The sequence below is a fragment of the Toxotes jaculatrix genome, chromosome 17, assembly GCF_017976425.1.
Source record: "Toxotes jaculatrix isolate fToxJac2 chromosome 17, fToxJac2.pri, whole genome shotgun sequence".
Lineage (NCBI taxonomy): Eukaryota > Metazoa > Chordata > Actinopteri > Toxotidae > Toxotes > Toxotes jaculatrix.
The window spans coordinates 12478658-12499834 of record NC_054410.1 but is presented as its reverse complement, the minus strand read 5'-3'; the positions used below and the strand labels follow the sequence as shown (position 1 = coordinate 12499834).

Here is a 21177-nt window from a genome sequence, read left to right as displayed (position 1 = left end):
GATGTGATCTTGACAGTAAGGTAGCTAAAGAGATGGTATACATCAAGGTACATTTATTTTTCTTATTCTTGTAATTAAATACATACTGTAAGTGCAAATCGTTAAAGAGTCCAGGGTCTAAAGAACTACAGAGTATAGTTGAACATAGTACAAAGTTGGACAGTTATTCAAACAAGCTAAATATCACCAGATACTCCTTGTCTTCATAGTAGTTGTACAACAGTACCTAAAACATGAGCGTGTGTATTGTTCCTTATGGTTATACAAAAGCAAAAACCCTACAATTACCACATCTAAGACGCATACTGTTAAATTATTTTGTGCTTGGTAACACCAAAAAGAAATTGTTTTGGATATTTATATATATTGACATTTACTGAGAGAAGCCCCAACTGCTAAATCAAACATGAAGCAGTATTTAACATCGGCAGCAAAGCACGTCTGTGGGCTTTTAGCTTTTTTGTGCCAAACCGTACAGTTTGTGGTAAGCACTGCAAAGCAAAAATGTAGCGTGATTTTTAAAAACTGCACAAAAGATATCAAATATTATTTACCCAAGGCTCGACTTCATGCACTTTATAATAAGCAACACAAAAAAAGTCAGTTTCTTTTTTTGTTTTTGAGTTGTGTACTTGTCTACCTAGAAACAGGATTATGTACGTGTGACTTTGTGTGTTAGTGTTTAGACTGCTATAGACAGGGTGATAGGCTTCTCCAGTGGATGCTTTTAGAGAACACCAAGATGACATAGCACTACGCCCCACAGATGACGACCAGGCTCTTCAACAGTGAGTGAGCGAGCTGCCTGACTCCGAGCTGGACTGGACTGTCAGCTTCACAGTGAGACAGACAGGTCTACTCCTCCTTCCTCTTCGCCCCGGGGATCTTAGCCTGGATCCTGTGCAGAAAAAAAACAAAAACAAAACAAAACAACAAAAAAAGCTTTTAAACCAAGTGTCCCACAAGATATTAAGGATATACTCTAGATTAAGCTGTGAGTATCCTTCTTCATTTGTAGGGAGCAAAGCACCTGCAGTCTGTGTACTCTCTCTTTTTATGGGAGTCCATAAAACCAACAAGTCTGCCAACAAGTTTGACTAAAATTGGCAAAGTCACAGTGTCCAGTCCAAAAACTGCAGGCACATGTTTTGGCATCAGCTGATCCAGCAGACACTTAGAGACAAACTTCATTCTTGAATTTTCCGGGTTAAGACAGAGTCAGTAAAAAAAAAAAAAATCTACAAGGCAGATCTTTGACTCTTCACCTTGTGCAACACCTGCAGCCTTTTTTTTTATTTATCTTTTTGATTGTGGCATGAATGAAGCTGGCACAAGGGTAGGGTAGGTTTATAAAGCAAAAAAAAAAAACAAAAAAAAAACACTCCACAACTTTGCAGTTACGAACACCTGGAGGCTGCCCAGTTCAAACTACAGTCCTAGCTGTAAGCCACTGAGCAGCTCCACTAGAGCTTTACAGGTTTATTGCTTTGCACAACTGCACCTCTGCAGCACTAATAAGGGAGAGGCAACATTAAGATGCAGAGACACTTTGTCAGATTATGGTCACAGCTGCTCAGTAAATAGTCCCCACTGTGTATGTGAAAAGGGTGTCTGTGCTCAGAGTCGATTCTTGCTGCTACATTCGTTCATGTTTATTAAGTGAACTTGGAACAAAAAGTGCGATGGCAAAATGACTCACTTCACCACCACACAGTTGACCTGGCTCCGTATTAGCCCCACGTATTGATCAATCTGTGCCTGAAAACAGAAAGAAAATGACAGGTGAAAATACTGGATGGACATTTTTTGAAGCGGGGTCGACCTTAGAAATTGTGAACCTGAAATTCCTACCTGATGTTTCTCATAGACCACAGGCATGGTGAACATGGAGACCACAGCTGTGGAGGCACGAGGAGAGGAATGTTAGCATATTCTGACCAACAGTGGGAATATGTTAAAACAGGAACAGGAACAGGCTTGTGTCGGCAGGGCCCCCCAACCGCTGCACTTATCTAAGGGCAAACTGGAAAAGTAAACAGATACTGTACAGCAGTGAAGTAAACACGGCCAATAATTAAATGTGGTTCTGGCAAAGTGATAAGGACACACTGTTTTCTCATTAACAGCACACGATATTAAAAAGCTGAGTTGTGTGTATTGTGTTTGAGTCTTCAAAATGGCTGAAATGCTGGAGTGTGTGTGTGTGAGTCAGCAGCAGTGTTTGGAAGGTGCAGATTTTAGAAAAAAAAAAAAGGGACGAGTGAGAGGCGTAGTGCGTCAGGTTGACCTCACCTAGGATGAGCAGTGTCAGGCCGTTGAAGAGAGCGCCCACATAGGTCAGCAGCCACATCAGAACAGCAAACTGAAACACACACAGATATTGTATGTTTTATCTAATGAGCTTTTGTGACAGTATATTCATGTAATACCAGATTGTTTTGTTTTGTTTTGAAGGTGCGAGAGTCCAAGGCCAAAACCTTCAAGGAGTCGACCAGATCTTGCACGAGGAACAGCCTGCGGAGCTCCTTCATACAGGTGTTGGTGTACAGCAGGATTTTGTCGGCATATTTACTAATCTGGTCCTGGGACAGAGCGATTTCCATCTCCAGGTAGGCTCTGGTGACAAATAACAGGAACAGAAAAGACTGATGAACATGCAGACCTCAGAATGAAATCCACTGTCTCGTTCGTCAACCTGCTGTTTCACTCACTTGAAAGGATGTCCCTCATCGGTCTTCTGCACAGCTTGCAGCACAGACTTGTAGATCCTGAAGCTGATGGTGGCAGAGAGGGCTGCCAGGGCTAAGTAGGCTCCGACGCTGACCACGCTGAACTGGGTCAGGGAGAAGAGGAGGAGAAGCACACTGCTGAACACGGCCCCAGACTGCTTCACATTCCTCCAGTAGAGCAGGTCAATCGCTGAGGGGGAGGAAGGACAGAACAAGGACAAACAGGGTTAGGACCCACAACCAGCAGTAACTGACCCCACGCTCTCTTAACACGTAGGCCTTGGTATCCATGGCCGTATCCTTTTCAAAGTGGATTAGACTGCCGCTGTGTGATCCACACCACACATTTGGGTCAAATAACTGGAAGCTGTTCACAACCCGACGTCCTCAGAGAGCTCCGGCTGTCACGTGATCCTGTTTTAACCCAGCTTTCTAACCTAGCTTTTCATTAGGTTATACGAAGCTGTGGAGTACTGTGAGGTGGGGTGAGGGTGTCTGAGTGATGATTCGTCAGTTCAGTCTTCTTTACCCCTATATATATATAGGAGAGAACTTTGCAGAGGATAATAGCCGACTGTCATTTGTCGAGCAGGTCCCACAGTTTGTGTTGCCTCATTCCGAGGCTTCATATTTACATCTGACGTGTGCTTATCGTCAGTTGCACCTGCTCTGGTCTCATACATATACAAACATACATACATACATACAAACAGGCGCATTTTACACCCTGGGTGCACCTGCACTGGCTTCTCACAGAATTGAATTAATGATTGACCTATAGCTCTGTGAAGTCAGCAGCAGAAATAGACGCACTATCAGCAGTTCACAGATAAAGGTTCAATGTGACCCGGCCAGACAAGCAGCTCAGTGGTCAGTGATGAAGGATGACGATGCTTCAATACAGTATCTCACTAATGCAGTGAAACGCCACGATTCCTCCGAATCCCCTCACTCACTCACTCAGGAACAAACAGCTGGAATAATCAACAGCAACGTGCCTGCAGGCGCTCGTACATCTTGCTGCACCATTTTCCCCTTGTTCTAACATTTCTTGTCTTCTTTGGGTGGTGAGGCCTGTAATTCAAAGCCACTGCCAAAGATGACAAAGATGAGGATTAGCCCAGTGTACCATTACAACTCCAGTAGCCGACATGGTCCTCGTTTGGCAGTCGTCTGTGTCAGCTGGAAACACGGGCCTGTTTCCATGAGAACTGTCGGCTGCTTGTTTCACCTCTGCTGAACCCGCTGCCTCCCCCACCATCCCTGCACCTCTTACTAGGGTTTACCATTCATCTGTTGGTGCTGGCACCTGGAAATCCTTCGTGTCGTGGAGGGAGGCGAGCAGAACTGGTGCGTTAATGTAAAGTTCTGTGCCTGTGAAGAAGGGACAATCGCTGCTGAGGTCTCTTGGGTGACTTACTCTTCCTCTCTGAGCTGTCCGCCTGCCTGCCTGCTCTAATTTTAGCCGCGGAGCTGTGAGCAGCATAGTGATGACGGCCATCTTTACTCTCCACTAAAAGGCATCTGTGGATGCCAAAAAGGCAAGCTAAACCTGGGTGGGTGAAAGAAGAGCCATTGTGACCAAGTGAATCTCTGCTACCCACACACTTAATGTTCCTATACTGTAATATAACATGAATAAGTTGCCTTATCAGTAACCAATAGTGACTCACAGTACCTATCTGCCCCCACCTCTATCAAATCAAAGACACTACTCATTCAGAAACTGTGGAAACAGGATCCATGGGCCCTATCTGCTGTACATACACCACTCCCCACAGAAGCCATTGTTCCTGCCACTACTGACACTGTCCATGTGGCTACTGATTTGAATGGAGATGCTCACACACACACACACACAGACAGGCAGGCAGGCACAGGTAGCACATACAGCAGCTGTAACAACACACAGACGCATCAACAACAGACAGCTCTGCTAGAGAGAGAGACAGGTGTTGACCGGCCACAGCGACTGTGCCTTGTGATGTGCTGCACAGACTGCACGCAGACTGAAAAGCTTTAGCTAGTGCAGTAGAAGCATGTACTGACCTGCGGCTCCCATGGCTGAACAGGGAAAGAGGCAGCTGCTTTATCCACGGACAAAAGGAGAGCACTGGAGGGGGAGTCCCCCCCTCCCCCCCGCATAGGAGGGGAGGGGCCAAAACCACACCAGCAAATAAGCATGGGAGACTGAGGGAAGGGAGGAGGGAGTAGGGAGGAGGGAGGGAAGGGGTGGGGGGGGTATCTGTGGGGTGCGGTTGCCAAAGAACCACATTGCAATCCAGCACACACACACACACGTACTAACACACATATGCACACACACTCTCTCTCTCTTTCTGTGAGCCCCCTTTATGCTCAGGCTTTTAAGTGTAGCCCCGCTGACACATGACAAAGACTGCCAAGCAGCAGCTAAAATAAAAGTCTTTGTATCAAGATGGAAAATGAAAACCAGTGTCCGTCTTTTGTGTAAGGATTGCGTCATATGACTCCACTGGCTATGGCCGAGTGTGAAATTGCATGCGCAAGAAATGTACAGACAGCAGCCATATTCTGCTGCTCCATTAAAATGCTTCGGTGGCAAGGATCTGCCGAGCACCTGCCTGATGCAGTTACCATAGTTACCGTGCTCCATTTTCTCCCCACCACTCACTGAGAGATGGAGAGAGGGAGGAAGGGAGGGGCCGAAAGAGGAAGAGGGAGGGTGAAGAGCGTTCCTTCGGGAACAGAGAGAGATTCATTTGCTCCGAATCTGGGGAATCAGCGACACATAATGTGTCTCCACACACATGAAGACAGCCACTCCCTTTATTGTGGAGCACAAAAGGACAATGGCAGGTTTAAGACAAGGCCTGTTAGTTATCAAGTCTGTGTCAACAAATGAAAGAAAGAAGAGGAATATAAAGAGCTTTAAAAACGTTCAGTGATTGTGTTACATGACCAGCTTAGATTGTGCCAAATGTGACTTGTGTTTAAAGCAATGAATCTGAAAATTTGTTTAAAAGATGTGAGGACGTGAGGTGACATTTCAATTATCCAAATTTGATTAAAACCATAACCTAATATTCATAATAAGGCATTCACAAAAAAAAAGAAAATCCACCAAGTTTAGACAACAGCAAAAACTCATGCATCATGGACGACAGTTTTATATCAGGCCTTTTCAGCCCTCAGGACCTGAATCCTCCTGCACAATCCTGAACACGGGATGCTGAGCTGAGAGCAAGTCCAAATGCTGCCTGCTGAGCCCTGTTTGTTTTTATGACTCTTTCCTCTGATATTCGGCGCACACACCTCGAGCAAAAACCAGAGCAAATGATTAACACCACTGACAATAATATGATTCCCCCTCCCCCTTTTTCTGTAGTGAAACTAGTTTAGTCTGACCTCATTAAATCACTGAAGACATCCTTGTGGCCTCAAACAAGCCATCAGCCAGGGTGAGCAAACATGCAAAGGGATTTCACAGCTGAGATTCAAGGACTTGGACTGGAGTGACTGAAACTTGGACTTGTGTATGATAACTTTAGGCCTGGGTGTGTCAAAGACCTGAACTGAAACCAGAACTGAAAAGTTTCTGCTGTTGACCATTTAACCAGCTTTGGTATATTTGCAATGCTTGTTTCTCTTCTGTGTCATTTAGCTCATTTGAGTAGCTGTATGCATGCATCAATATCTCTAGAAGTGACGAAGCCATTCTGCGATGTCAGAAAATCTGAAGTATTCCTCTCTTTGTGAAGTATCTCAAAGTTTGATTGTCAAAGACAAACTTCAGCCACATAAGTCTTCCTAAATGTACAAAGTTGTGTAAACCTCTAAAAATACAACATACACAGCAGAGAGTTTTTTATGAATTTTCATGAATACGTTCATGTATATGATAAACTACTAAAGAAAACATAGTAAAACTGGCTCTGTACTTGCCATATAGTATTAGTATATACTATATAATATTTTCCATCTTTACTTGATTGAAAAACACAGTAGAGAATATCTATTTAACCTAACCTAGCATGCATCAGAAAACCTACTGGCTGCTATGTGTCATATTGATTCCTGTAAATGTGATTTATTTCAAGTAATATATGCGTGACTCAGTGTTGGATAAGTCTGCATCATCGTTGATAATTCCTGAGTAGTTTGGTGGCAGTGAGTGAGTTCTGTGCATGTGCAATGAGAATGACTAAACAAAAATGTCTACAGTTTCAAGGTGATGTCCACGCCTCCAAGAGCAGAAAATGAATCTGCTCATTTTCATCATTTGCTGTTCTGTCTCAGCTTAATCTGATGCGATCCTAATGTTGTGGACAGATAGGCTATCATGTTACACAGTCTCAGACACTAATATAGGCCAAATGAAATGGATAGTGACTCAGTAAAATAATGACGAATGATGGTTTGTCACCATTGTGTTTTTACATAGCTGTACGTGCACACTCAGTGACTGTTATGGTCTCTGTTGGGATACAGTAAGTGGACCATTCTATTTCATTCACTGCTTAGACAAACCTAAAAAGATGGCAGATAATAAACCACAGCCAGTGTGAAGGAAGGTACGCCATTTTCTCTCCTGGCCCCCTCTACGAGCCCTCCATGCTATGGAAACAGACAGACGGAGGATACTCTTCTCTGGCCCAGTCTCTGCAAGGTGCCATGGCAGCCGAGGAGATAGGGCTGATGTAATCAGGATGGGTGTGCCCTGGTTACTATGGAGACAGTCTGTCAGTGCTGTCCGGATGCTCCGACTGCCTCATTACACAAAAACAGAGCATACACCATATAAAACCAGCTCTGTTGCACGGCTGCAAAGTGGGGAGGGCGATAACAATGGCACGCCTTAGTCCACAACACTGACATCCATATTACCATGCACCCAAAACAGATGGCTCTCAGCATGCTGGTGTGTATAAACTTATTTTTCCAAAACACCCACCAGCCTCTCTCCCCCCTCTCCTCTTTGTTTTTTTTTTTTTTTTCAGAGACACACACATGCAGCAGAAAGGATCTGTCATCAGGGCGTGTCCGTGTGGAAGGAGGCTCAGGTAAACGGCACTGTTTGATTCCCCAACACTTGACAAATACAAATAGATGACAAATGCACGCATCAAAAGCACACACACACACACAGACTGAACACGACACATCTATTGTTTCATGAATATTTAACCTGCATGCAGAGATTACAGTCTATCTCTCACAGCCACAAAACACAGACAATTGATAAGTAACATCAGTAAACACATCAGTACCCTGGCCCTTCCAGCTGCTCCAGGAGCTTTCCTTCTTGGTCACGTCTGCAGTGGCCTGCATGCTGGTGATCAGTTATGTCCCTGCTCTCTCTTTCTTTCTCTTTATGGTCTCCGTTTTCTTCTTTGTCTCCCTCTTCGGTAGCACGGACTCACTCACTCATCCCAGAAAGGCATGAATGGTCGAAAAGGATGCGGGAGAGAGGCTGAGATGACAGAGAGGGAGGAAGGGAGGGAGGGAGGGAGGAAAGGTTTCCAAGGTGCTGCCGGCTCGCGGAGCACGCAGACTGATGCTGTGGAGCAGCGCTGGTTTGAACAGAAGCAGCAGGGAAAGTGCGTATGTGTATGTCTGTGTGCGTGTGTGCTGGTGGAAGGGGGAGGAGGGGGTCAAATTGTAAACACCACACCACAGTTGCTGCTGCAGCAAACCATCCATGCAATGATTAAGAGCCTAGGGGGGTAAGAGGGTGGGTGGTGATCGTCAGAGGCTAAGCTTTTCTTTTTCTTGAAAGGGAAGGTATACTAGCTTTCACAATAAAAGCCCTAACAGAGCCTTAGAACAGATTTGGTGCGGGTACAAGCGGGTGGGAGGGTTACCCTACATACGCTTTGATGAAACACCAAAGCAGGTGGATGCACTGTCATTTGTAGTGTGCCGTGCTTGTTTGTTTTTTCAGTGTTGTAAACAAAACCATATTTACTTTTGGTGTAATTTGTAATACAGGCTAAAAAACAGCATTTTTAAAAGTCTGATGTCACGTTGCACACCACACAGGATGCAATAGATATGTTTTCTGAAGGCTGAATATGGCTTGACTTGAGACCATGTTGCTAAGGAAAAATATGGAAAGCATCCAGCTCTGTTCTTTATTTGCACCGAACAATATTTAAGGTTATGGCCATTGATTCAAAATAGCTGTTTCCACTACGAGTACTGATAAATGAAGAGGCAAAGTGCTTGTACTTTAATAATTAATAACGAGAGACACTGTGCATTACAGCACAATGCTCCTTGTTTAGTGCCTTCAGGATGTGTTTGTGCTCTATGATTTTCTCCCTGGAATATATTTGTAATGCAAATGGAGCTGTAAAAAGACCTGGGACTGAAAAAGGAATGAAGGATGCTCACAGGCTAATTGCAAGAGAAACAGCACAGTCACTGTGGTGTCAGCACTGAGCAGAGAACAATTCCTTTATAGTTTGGGGCTAACGTCATATTTTCCAATCCTATCAAAGCCGTCAGTCCTGTCATCTATGTCCTCCCCCCACCCCCCCATCCACCTGCCACACCTCACACCTTCTGCTCACTGCAGACATGACAGGCCACAATGCCAATACCTACCAAGAGGAAAGAAAAAAAAAAACTGATTTCTTCCCACCCAGACTGAACATGCTCCCTCATCACTGTTGCTATGGCAACTGGTGAGGAAGTGCACTTAAACGGAGCAGCAGTGATAAAGGTTCACTGCGCCATCTAGAGGTGGAGAAAAAAATACACATGACCTGCTTTTTCCAGCATTTCCAGAACCTTCTTACACTCTGAGTAAACAAAACAAGAGGATCCCTCTTGTTCTCATTTGTTAATAATCAGCTTGTAAAATTAGACAGTTTACATACATAACTATGTATCTGTCTCAGCAGTCACATTCTGTATAAACAGTTTGAATCAGTAGTGCACAGTAAAAGTTCTGGACAGCACATGCACCTGTCTCTGAAGGCCACAGAGAAGCCACTGTAAACAACAACACTCATTCAGATGTAATTTCTTTAGCACAGGATTTCTGTAAATTTTAAAAGATAGCCTTCAAAGCCCTTCAGTAGGAGTCTGCCCCAGTTTTGACATCATAAGATTATGTAAACCCACTGTTTACAAGGACAGAGAGAACAGGCAGTAGAAGTCAAAACACCCATGCCAACATCAAATGCGCAGCTTAGACAGCATTAACTCCTGTGACTACTGTGACTGGCTGGCCTGTCTTATCTAATCACAGAATGTTAAAGAGTGATGTAAGACACCAGATGCTGAAAGAGCTTTTTTTCCCTCCTCCTCATCATATTTGCATTTTTTATAATTCGTGCTGTTTCCATTGAAAGCAGAGGAGTAATGTTTACAGGTTAGACAGCATAGCTGTTGAGGTTCACTCTACATGCTTTGCCATAAATGTGAATCCATGCAGCTTATTTTTTTTTTCTCAAACAAACCACCAGGGGGAAGCAGATCTCAAGAAAGCACAACACAAGCACTTCCCACCCACTCCTGGCACAGAGGTACACACTCAGCAGTGGAACATCCCATCTCTCTCAGCAATCCTTATTGCTTTCCCAGCCTTGTCAACAAAACAATGCAATAGCGCACCATGCAGGTAGAAACCAGAAGGTAAATAAACACAAGTACTGTGTTTGTTTAGAAATATGATGTCAGTGATCTCTAAATGGTTTTTTTTTATTCCTAAAGATGATAGGGAAGGTTTTGCAAACAAATGAACATGCAATATCTCTTTCAGTCGGGCATGAGGACACATCAGCAGACACAACGCTACCTGTTCCACAAGCTGACTGCACTATTTCTGGAAAGCCAGTACACCTGATAGTGGCTTATACGCCAAGGTGAATCCACTGCAACAATGAACAGATTACAGATATGTTTTGTGAAATCCTGATACTTCTACAAAGATGCAGTAACAATGTTTTTCTTGTATTTTTGTGCAGAAGGTAAAAGAACTCCAAGTTCTGTGTAAAAGAGAAAGTGAAGATTTATAGGACTAACCTTTTTGTTTGTTAAAGCCCTCCAGAAACATTGATACAGCAGGTTTTCCTAGGTCTCCTTTGCCCTCATTGGTGTGCTTGTGCATGTCGTCCTGATGGGGCTTCTCCAATCGCACCTCAGGGGGCACGGCAGCAGTGGGGGGTTTGGGCTTGCTGGGGCGATCCTCCTCTGTTTTCACTGGGGTCTTGACCTTTTCTGTGATCAGGGACTCGACTGGCACCGCCTCAGCTGTACTGCGGGGAGGGACGACGCTGGGAACCAGGGTAGAGGGAGGGCTCACTCCCTGTTTGGGGCCACTGAGGCCCTGCTCTCTCTTAGGGCTTTCTTCTGATGCAGACTCAATGAAGAGATCACTGTCAAGCTCTGCCTCTCTCTCCTCCCTCAGAATGCTGTAGGCTGTGGGTGGAGCATGGTTGCCAGCCAGGCCCAAACCACCCTTGGCGACTGGGGGATTGTCAAAGGGGTTGTTAGGCTGGCTGAAAGCACCCGTGCTTTTAGGTGGCTGGGTAAATATGTTGCTACTGGCTTTGGGAGGCTCCTCAGACACGAGCTCAATCTCTGAGTCTCCAGACTCTGCACTGCTGCCATCGTGATCCCTGCTGCCGGCCTTTGTGCCCTGACTGCTTGTGGAAGCCACAGGCTTCACAGTGTCACTCTTGAACATGTCATGGGAAGGGAAATCTTTTTCTGTTCACAAAGAAATACAGAGAAACTTGGGTGTTAGTCTTCATTTACATTACAAATCCAGACATAAAGTATCTCTTATAAAAAAGTGACTTCATAACCAGTAAAAAGCATCTTTACTCAATTCAGTACACTCAGAAGTTTTACTGTTCAAACCTTACTGACATTACTTCCTGTATGACCAGTAGTTTATGTTGGCTAATGTTAAAAACCTAAAGTTACTGCTGTATAACTGTCATTACTGCTCCTATATCTGTCCATGTGGTGTGTGTGTGTGTGCTGTGCCTACTTGTTGGTGAAGCATTGGGAGTGGAAGCAGGGCTGTCGTCCTCTGGCTCTGATAGTGTCACAGTAGGAACCCCCTGCAAGCCCACGCTCAGGACGTTTTCACGCTCAGACACGGTGACTGGAGGGTGATGTTGCGGTGGCTCAGCTTTGGTGGCTGGAGGCTGGGACTCGGTCAAAGTGATCTTCACTGGGCTGGCTGTTTGTGGGGTGCCACCCAGGTTTTGGTAGGAGCGGTAGTCTGACAGCTCTTCATCAGAGGGCTCCTCCACATAGGGGAAAGAGTGGGAGCCCAGTGCTGGACCTAGGTTTTCTTCTTCTTCTTCTTCCTCCTCATCCTCCTCATCTCTTCCAGGGTTCTTTTCTATGTAACTTCCCAGCAAGTCATGACTAGTTGAGCTTGTGTCCATAAGGCTGTGCAGAGCCCCCGGGTGCTGATCTTGGCGCTCATCCCCGTGACTGATGTCCATGTAGTTGTAGGATTCTGTCTTTTCTGAACCCAGCAGAGATTTTGGTGTGTCATCAACCAGGTCAGAAGACATCTTGGTGCTGGAGCTGAAGCTGTAGGTGTTGCTGGAGTAGTCGTCCAGCGCAGAGAAGCCAGAGGAGGGCTTCGAGGTCTTCAAGTCTTCCGACAGGTAGGAGGCTTCCGGGCCTGACGTGAAGCTCTGATTGGACAGAAGGGATGTGTACACATCACCGTCATCAGTCATAGGCTTCCTGAATAGGCTGGACATGGGGTCATCTACAAAGGCCAACAGAGAGAGGAAGATGTCAAACTTAGTGAGGTCAGACACAGAGAACTAGCAGGGAGGATAGCAACACTCTCTGTGTCACACGATCAAATCAAATCAGCCTCCGCCTGAAGAGTCTGATTAATGAAAATATCCAGTTAAACTATGCTTGAGCTAGTGCTGCTGTCAGGGAGAAGGGCTGTGGCACTGTGACAGCAGCATAGTCAGACTGGGTGCACGGCTGTGCAGATCAGTGAGGCAGCAGTAACAGAGGGTACTTGTACCCACTGTGGGACAAAGGGGGATTGTTCAGACCCCCCAAAAAAACCACAGTGCCACAACCAGAGTCTGTTCTAAATCATGCAGGCAAAGGGCTGCCTGTAGTCACAGCTCTGCTCTGTGATCACTCATCCTGCATCTCCCCTGACAAATTACAAAAGTGCCATGAAAACAAACACATACTCTTGCGCAAACACGATAACATGGGAAGAACATACTTTACGTGCAAGCTGGCATCTAGCGTCTCTAAACTTTAAAAGCTCGGCTAGACTGGGTTCACAAAACTGTTCAATGATAAATGTATAAAATAAATATTTAAAAACAGTGCAAGCTAACTCCAGGCTGGTATTCAACACACACACAAAGCTAAAATAATAATTACAGCCATACAGTATAAACAGCATTGTTAATGGTGTTTTAATCTACATTTAAGAATTAAAATTGTGTGTGAGAGAGTGTGTAAGCTTGTGTGTGCTCTGCTGTGAATTATCACTCAGCATCTCACTGAATAATTTGTTACAGTGCTGCAGAGAAACGTTAAAGATGCTCATATTACACATGACTTGCAAAACAGGAAGACACAGACGCGATAGAAATGCTATTTTAAACCTTTAGGTCAGAAGTCAAGGTCATGTGAAGTATTCTGGTTTGTTGACTTTATGTCCAACTTCCAGTCAAAGTGTTTTAACTGCATCAACTGCCATTAATAAACATAACCATGGCAGCCGCACAAAAAAAAAAAAAAAAAAAAAAAAAAAAAAAAAATATATATATATATATATATATATATATATATATATATATATATATATATATATATATATATATATATATATATATGATTTTAACGTCTCTGTTGTGCTGTGTACAAGTCAGAGTTTACACTTCCACAAACCCAGCTCCTCCTCCTGCTCTCTAGCCCTGCTTCTCCCAGGGCAGCGGTGGTGCTATAAATAGGCTGGGTCCAGCTGCTGGGCTGGATAAGGGGGGAAGATTTTAAATAGCAGCCTTAGGGTTAACTCTGAAGAATGCTGTCTGACTGACAGAAGACTCAACAACTCAGGATGTCCCGTCCCTCCCTTCGCTTCCTCTAAAAGGCCCCACCACCCTTTCCTTCTGCTGTGCTTCCTACCTCTGCACCCTCAGTCATTAACAATACATCACACCGCAGCACAATGGCATAAACACTACACACCCGTGCATAGGACACAGGAGGAGGGATGATGGGACACAGAAGAAAAGCAAACCAGACCCAGTCGCTCTGGAGCTTCAGGTTATTTTGTTTTTAATAGGCTAAAATGTGTTGTAGGTCAACATCTGTGCTGCCTATGGATCCAAGAAGTATGTAAAATAGATGGGCACAGCTGTTGATCCAAGTTCAGCACGGTGACACGAATGCCCTTGATGTACTGCTAAAGCGAACCGATGTATAATCCTCTTAGCGTACTACCATCAGCTATCACCCTGGCAACACCAACATAATCTAACACTCACTGATTCACTGTATAAATACCTACTATGCAGATGTGGGAAGCCCTCAGAGCCACTACAAACTGTGAAGAGAGCTGATCTCTGGCAGCACAACCCCCTCTCTCTATATCAACCCACTCCACGTAACAACACAGATAAACTCACCAGCAGTTGCATATTAAGCAACAATTAAGAGGCTGGATGCTTGTCTTGAACAGCCATGAGGGAAGCCGCTCTGAGCAGACAAAGTTGGTGTGTTGTGTGATTTAGGGCATTTTGAATGTGCTGATATGGCGTAGCACTCAGATGCTGGAGAAAAAAACCCATGAGGCTGAAGAAAATGCTTTGCTGCACTCAGATGGGATTGGACGTGACAACAGAGGAATTCTCCACTCACACTGTAGCCACACAACATAAGCATGTCACTGAAAGTATGGTGCAGTTGAATAAATATGTCCTGGTGGATGCACTGCAAAGGAGCAGTCCTTTTGTTGTCCTCTGTACAGCCAGTGCAGCCCTGAAACTAATGCAGTCTGACAATCTGTGCTATGCCAAGGCATGGGCTCCTAATTACCAGGCTACGGAAAAAAAAACATGTGAGCACAGACAATATCAAAAGACCCAGAGTAGCAAAATGAATATATTACCACTTTGAAACTAAGGGTTTACTGAGCTGTATGTTGTTTCTCAGTGAGCAGCAGGGTTTTCCCCCTGGAAGACATTTACTGGTCCACTGCAGTTATTCAGTGTGGAATAAAATGAATGAAGTAATGTGAATAACAGAAAGGGTTTTTAAAATTGATTAAGATGACGGAATGAGAAATTTCCCAAAATCTCTCTCACGAACAGTCATGTTTACTAGCCTCAAGAACATCATGTTGTCTCACTTCTTGTGGTCAGGAGTCCAGGAGAGTTCACTGGTTCCACAGCCCATTACAACAACAAGCTGCACTGATTTTCAAAGCAACAATCTTCTTCACTCTCTGCTGTCAGACCATCATTCATCCCAGTAGTGTTTCAGCTGTACTTCTTAAACATCTGTGAATCTACAGCACTGTAACGATCCCATTGGTCCATCCATGACCCTCTCACCTCTGGTGTTCCCTTTCTGGAGTACTCTTTCACACCATGACCTTGTGGAAACCAATCCATGAAGATGCGTACTGTGTTCCTCTTTCAAAGCCATCTGTGCCTTTGATGTACTATGTTGTAGCGTTATTATTTTAGAAATAAATTGTCTTTTTTTATTGGGAGTTGTGCAATATTTTGTTAAGAAAGATAAAAAGAGAAATTGATTTTGTAGTGAGAAAAAATGCTCTTTATCAGGATAAACAATGGCCTTGCCTGGTAGCATTTCCTGTATTTTCTTTGTTATTTGGTGTAGAATTTATATGAAAGATTTCACACAAATGTTATTTGAAAGTATGTGGAACTGGTGTTGTCTCCCGTGGTTTTGTATGTGTTTTACTGGAATTTGCATGTTACACTTTTGTTATGCTTGATAAATACCAGTGTCCTGTAATGTTTGGCATGACACAGGAATAAACCTAACTCACTACTTTTGTATAGGTGCATTTCCGTGTGAAATTAGCTGAATTTGCAGATGCTTTACACCCCTGTAAACTAAAAGCTACTTTTTGATGTGGACGTTGAAACAAATTCCACATGAGCAGTAAAAAATGGCCAAATTATGGTGATTTTATATCAGTGCATAATGACATATTTTCAATATACAGTCATCCCCATATATGCAATATAATAAATCACATTCTGAGTAATTACATTGACACTAACAATGAAATAAATTTCATAAATAACCTTTTGCTTTTTATTATTAATCTGTACAACAGAACTGAATCACAGTATGATTCCACTGGACACTGGTATAATATTAAATTCCTATATTAAGTCCCTTACTTATTTGTCACAGTTTAACTGAAGACTCACTCAAAGTCTTAATGGTTTCTGCCATTGGTTATGACGTTTATGTTCATCATGTATTGATTACAATATCCTGAATCAGTCACTAACTGTCCCACTTTAACGTCAGTAAAGAAGATGAAAATGGAGAGAACAAAGACGGTCTATACCGAGAGCTGAGGTACAACAACAAAACTGCGAGATGGGGTCGATAAAAGAACAGCTGTGCTGAGGGATTCAACTGCTCTGAGCTGCATTGATCCAAGACAATGAGGACATACAATTACTGTAAGAATTGTCAATGCATCCACCATTCTTAAAAAAAAAAATCACTGAAGGCCACACAGGACAAATGTTGTTGTTCCAGCAGCTTTTGTCAAAAATAAATCAATCTAGAAACAGTTTAAAGAAAAGCTAATCTGTCCCCATTCAGATTCTGAAGCTATGGTGCGTACTGTACCTGTCTCCCACTGTATTGATTGTATTTTTCTTGCTTGGATAGAGCTTTATGGATGAATGGAGAGGATGGGGGAGGATCTAGACTGAGTGTCTGCAAGCTGTCTGCTTTGGGTCAAAGCTGTCAGTTCAGTGTGACTTTGGACTGGCATTTCACTTTCACTGTACAGACAGAATTTGGGATTAAAGGGTACAGATGCAGGCAGGAAGGCATGCATGCGTAGGCGACAATAACCTACACATAAACAATGTAGATGGACTACACTGTTTGTAAGTGCCTTTGCTGATAGTAGCTCTAATCCCAGGAGCAATTTTGCAATACTCTGCTCAGGGATTACTCTGTGCCCACAGGCTAGAGAGCTGGACTGAGGCAGTAAGATCATGATCATAGCATCATATTTCACATGCAGGCTTTCAGTTGTTTTTAGGGTAAACACAGGGGATCATTAGACGTGAAATTATGATTTAATGATATAATGATAGCAGTAATGCGTTGTTATTGTCCCCTGCAGCGGAGCCTTTTGGGCTCAGCTTTTATCTTTCATCCTTTAGTATTAGCTAATTGGTCCTGAGGACAGACAAAGATGAATGAGATTGTAAATCTGGCAGGTGGCACATACGATGAGCACTTAGGCCTAGATCATTCTGGAAAGCAGACATGTTAGTATACATTGTTCACACTTTAGCATTATTTAAATATGCAAAATGCTGAATAACACATTTTTAAGTACTTGCAGAGACTGGCTCACAAATGTGAGCTGCTCTGCTGACCACTGACATCTAAAGGCCTTTGTCAGACGAATATACTGCACAATAAGTATCTTGGAAGAAAGGACGATTCTTTGTATGTCCAGTTTATCCCCGAACTTCTGTCCATTTGAACTATCGGCCTTCTCATCACAGCCTCGCCTCTCTCGCCATTAAGCTGCTCCCCCTCCCCCTCCTCTTCCTCCGTTGTATTATCTTGCATCTTTATCATTTAGTCTGAAAAGACCTAGCACTGCTCGGCCCCCTGGGAACAGGAGCAGAGCTCTCACCAGCTAAAGGCACAAATGCACTATGCTGGCTTATGCAGTCCAGCGGAGTCCACTAAGTGCTTTCTCTATCTGAAAGATATGGAAGAGACCCAGCCAGACATATGCTGTCTCATCCTTGTCACTGACGATATGCTGAAAAGGAAAAAGACTCGAGTCTAATCCACCTATCAGGCACTGGATTGTGGGAGACTGTTTCTCGTGACTGATGCACTTTGTTAGGGCATGATGAAGTGACCACTATAATGCACTGTGAGGAGTTATAAAGAGCTCGTTTGAAAAAAAAAAAAAATAGAAGAAGGATGTCAAAATGCGGTGTCACTGTTTGTGTACAGTATGCACTTAGCTGTTTTCATCTATGCAAGAAAGCATGGGAGGGCTATTAGACACACCATCTGCTTAAAAACAAACTCGTCTGTGGGCTTTTCACAGAACATCAGGCCTGGTCATGATACAGCAATATCTTCCACAACTTTCTTCCTCCTGCCTCTTGAAACCCTCACAGGATGGGAAACTTTTGAAAATAAAAGAGGCTCGACTGTACCATACTGTCTGTGATCTGAGGCTAAGGTTCTGGCCTGCGGTAATTTAATACAGCTGAAATCAGCATTATCGGGGTCCTGTGGGTAGATCACTGTTGTGAACAAGATTTAGGACAGGCACGGATCGATTACTTAGAGAGGCAATTCTAGACATCTTGCAGAGATACTATTTCACTGTTCGCACTGTCGAAAGGTCCAACGTCTTTTCTGGTGTCAGTAAAAAGTTAATAAACAAATCAAATCTCTAAGTTCCAAAACTTTAAATATTATTGATTGATTACCCAGCAGCAAAGCGGAGAAGGAAAGGTGAATGTGTCTGACAAAGATCAGATCCACTCTGCTCTGACAGATGTGCTGAGATCTGCACTGTTCCCACCAAGAACTTAAGTGACAAAGTGATTTAGTTCACTGGTGTGGACGCGGCTCAGCGGGAGGCACAGCAATAAGAGACAGCTATTCTTTCCTCTTTTAGGAATCAAAGTGTGTGTTTGTCTGTGTGCACCTACACAAGTCTGAGCTTGTCTGGCACACACTATTGTGAAAGTAGAGCATGTGCTTTGTTTACTTTTTCTAAAAAAAAAAAAAGTCAAGTCATTCACTGACTAGCCAGTTCATAATTTCACATATATTTTACACTCTGTGCGCTTCAAGAGGATAATTTTTAGCTTTCATAGGTTATGTAAATTTTGCAAAGGCTTTTTTCCCCATTTAGCTTTCGATGTTTAAGTTTATTTCTTGCGACATTCTGTCTCAAAGGATAGGACCAATTTGTGCATTCAATAATACTCTTGTACTTTGCGGATATACAAAAAAGACATGTTTTATTCTTCTTCTTTTGGACCAGCAGTCACCAGAAAAATGAGAAGGCCTTAGAAGCAAAGCAGAGGAAACTAGGCGGCCTTTTTTTTTTTTTAACATTATCTCATGAATTTTTCAGTGAATTCGTGAATGAAAATGCAGGGCTCTAGTTTTGCTCGCCAAGCGAATAGTGAGTCCTGTTTCTTCGGGATTAAAAATAGCAGCATGAGCTGAGCTGTGCTGAGGAGAGTGACGGACTTAGAACTGAGGTCTGCATGATGTTCCCATAAAAACAATACCTCCAGCATCCAGTAATATAAAAATATCAGCAATACTAACACAGGGATGCAGGAATCCATCATCATGCATGGTACTTTTTGCTTCAAGACTAATAAAATCTTTTGGTGAAGTGTGTCTCTATTGATAAAACTATGAGATTAAATTATTTTTAATCCACTCCTTGGCTATGACAGCTGTGGGGCTAAAACCTGTAATCTATTTATCGTCTCTCTCTACCCCATCATATCAAAAATGTATTATAAATATAGGCCTGTATGTGGGAGCTGGAACAGCACTTATGCCAGTGAACATTCATAGGCCACTGAAAGTTCAACAGGCTATTTGTTACTGCCTGCTGCATCTCATCTGAAACCATCCCTACAGACTCCAATCTCATCAACCAAAGAACTGTGTAGACTAGTGGGAAAAACAGTTGGTCACAGGTTATGTGATGCTTCATCAAAGGCTAACTCCGTAAGCGACTCTGAATGAGTTCACTTTGAAGATGTCTAACATTATTGCCTTCAGCATCACTGTTGTGACAGCTGATTCGCTGCCATCCTGTGGAAGTTACTCGCTTGCCTCTTTGTTTCTGTGTTTTTAGACCCAGAAGTTTTAACTGCAGCTGACAGACAGATCCGTCTGTCGTTACGCTAAAATCTGTGACAAATGGACTCGGCGGCTTCTCTCCGGCTGTATTTACACCTAAAATGCCGGCGTGGGCTTGTTAATAGCTGGAATTTAACCCCATGTGGCTGAAATACAACAAATTATTTAAAAAAAATAAGACTTAACTGCGATTAAGTGCCCGCTTTACCTGTAGATGCAGTTTCCATAGCAACGGGAGGCCTTTTCCCGTGGTCCTGAAGAGGATGAAATTGTTGATCCAGGTCGTCCGCCGCCTCGCCGCCTCTCGGCTTAAATTCTTCACGTAGCTCGTCGAACCGGGTCGGCGTGCTCCCAAACAGGCCGTTCCTCTCATAGTCATCCCCAAACCACTTCCCCTCCGACCCTAGCTCCTCACCGGGCTGAGCAGACATGTCTTTTATTTTATTTTATTTTCTCCTGTGACAAAAGATACACTAGCTGCTTAAGCTACCTTCTTCTCCTCCTCTAACGTATACCGGGGCTGGACAGCAAACGAGCGTCTGCGCTAGGATGGGTGACGGAGACAGACACGCAACAACTCAGCTCCTGGCTGGCGTCTGTCAGCTGAGCCGGGGGTTTATAGGCGCCGCTGATGGTGAGGCGGTGCGGTGCGGTGCAGTCGGTCGGTCGGTCGCGGAGCAGGAGCGCAGGAGCGAGGTTGATTGTTTTAGTTCATTGCTCCGACGGTGACGTCATGGTGTCCGTTGGCACTTTATTTGGGGCAGAGTCAAATGTGAAAGGCTTTCATTTATTTATTTATTTTATTTTATTTTATTTTATTTTATTTATTTTAAATTTTCCTAGCGAGCAAATGAAGTCAAGTGTGTGACCGACGGAGTGAATGACAGAAGCATTAAGTTTGGTGTGGTGACTGTATGCAGATACAGTCGGTGAAATTGGACGTATGGGCCAGGGGGAGCGTGATACGACTGTGAATTCACGGGTCAGTTATACGAACTGGAGAAGAAAAAAGTAGCTCTAACGTCAATTATGTGTGCGTTTCTTTTTAAAGTGACTCTGCAATAAACCAAAAATGGTATGTTTTATGATGTGAAAATAAAAAAATAGCCTGCAGTGTTGCGCCCTCCTGTGGCAGATCAAAGTATTACAAGAGACTCAAAAGTTTCAACATGGCTCCTTAGCAACCAGACTCTCTCCTGCCTGGACACAGACTGATGCCAAACATTGCTGAACTCAGGTGGGCCAAAGAGTGTGTGTTGGACGAGAAGCCCGCTGGTGTTGGTGTCATTCGTCCTGAAAAAAATGCATTAATTTTATACGCCATGGAGGCTTGAATTTAAAACAT

The 21177-nt window shown here is 43.7% G+C and overlaps 1 protein-coding gene across 4 annotated transcripts; it reads right to left on the bottom strand.

Moving 5' to 3' along the window:
• Nucleotides 1-38: 38 nt before the first annotated feature.
• rtn1a (reticulon 1a) lies at nt 39-20523 on the bottom strand. Of its 4 annotated transcripts, XM_041061246.1 has the most exons (9): nt 20041-20523; nt 11716-12456; nt 10743-11429; nt 2712-2919; nt 2478-2616; nt 2293-2362; nt 1852-1898; nt 1700-1758; nt 39-898 (listed from the first exon to the last, which is right to left on the bottom strand). In XM_041061246.1, exons 1-9 carry the CDS (start codon nt 20261-20263, stop codon nt 856-858), a joined length of 2217 nt encoding a protein of 738 aa, XP_040917180.1. In that variant the 5' UTR covers nt 20264-20523; the 3' UTR covers nt 39-855. The 4 variants fall into 4 exon arrangements, with proteins under 4 accessions (XP_040917180.1, XP_040917181.1, XP_040917182.1 ...); XM_041061247.1 differs by lacking the exons at nt 10743-11429; nt 11716-12456; nt 20041-20523 and adding an exon at nt 7979-8184; XM_041061248.1 differs by lacking the exons at nt 10743-11429; nt 11716-12456; nt 20041-20523 and adding an exon at nt 4779-4827.
• Between the last annotated feature and the right edge of the window lie 654 nt (nt 20524-21177).

What these genes read in the sequence shown, in the direction of transcription:
- rtn1a (XM_041061246.1), bottom strand. Translation starts at nt 20,263, where the DNA reads ATGTCTGCTCAGCCCGGTGAGGAGCTAGGGTCGGAGGGGAAGTGGTTT. An exon ending in GGGCTTTAACAAACAAAAAG is followed by an intron (nt 2,920 to 10,742) that starts GTTAGTCCTATA and finishes CCTCCCCCTCAG; the next exon opens with CGATTGACCTGCTCTACTGG. An exon ending in TGGTCTATGAGAAACATCAG is followed by an intron (nt 1,759 to 1,851) that starts GTAGGAATTTCA and finishes TTCTGTTTTCAG; the next exon opens with GCACAGATTGATCAATACGT.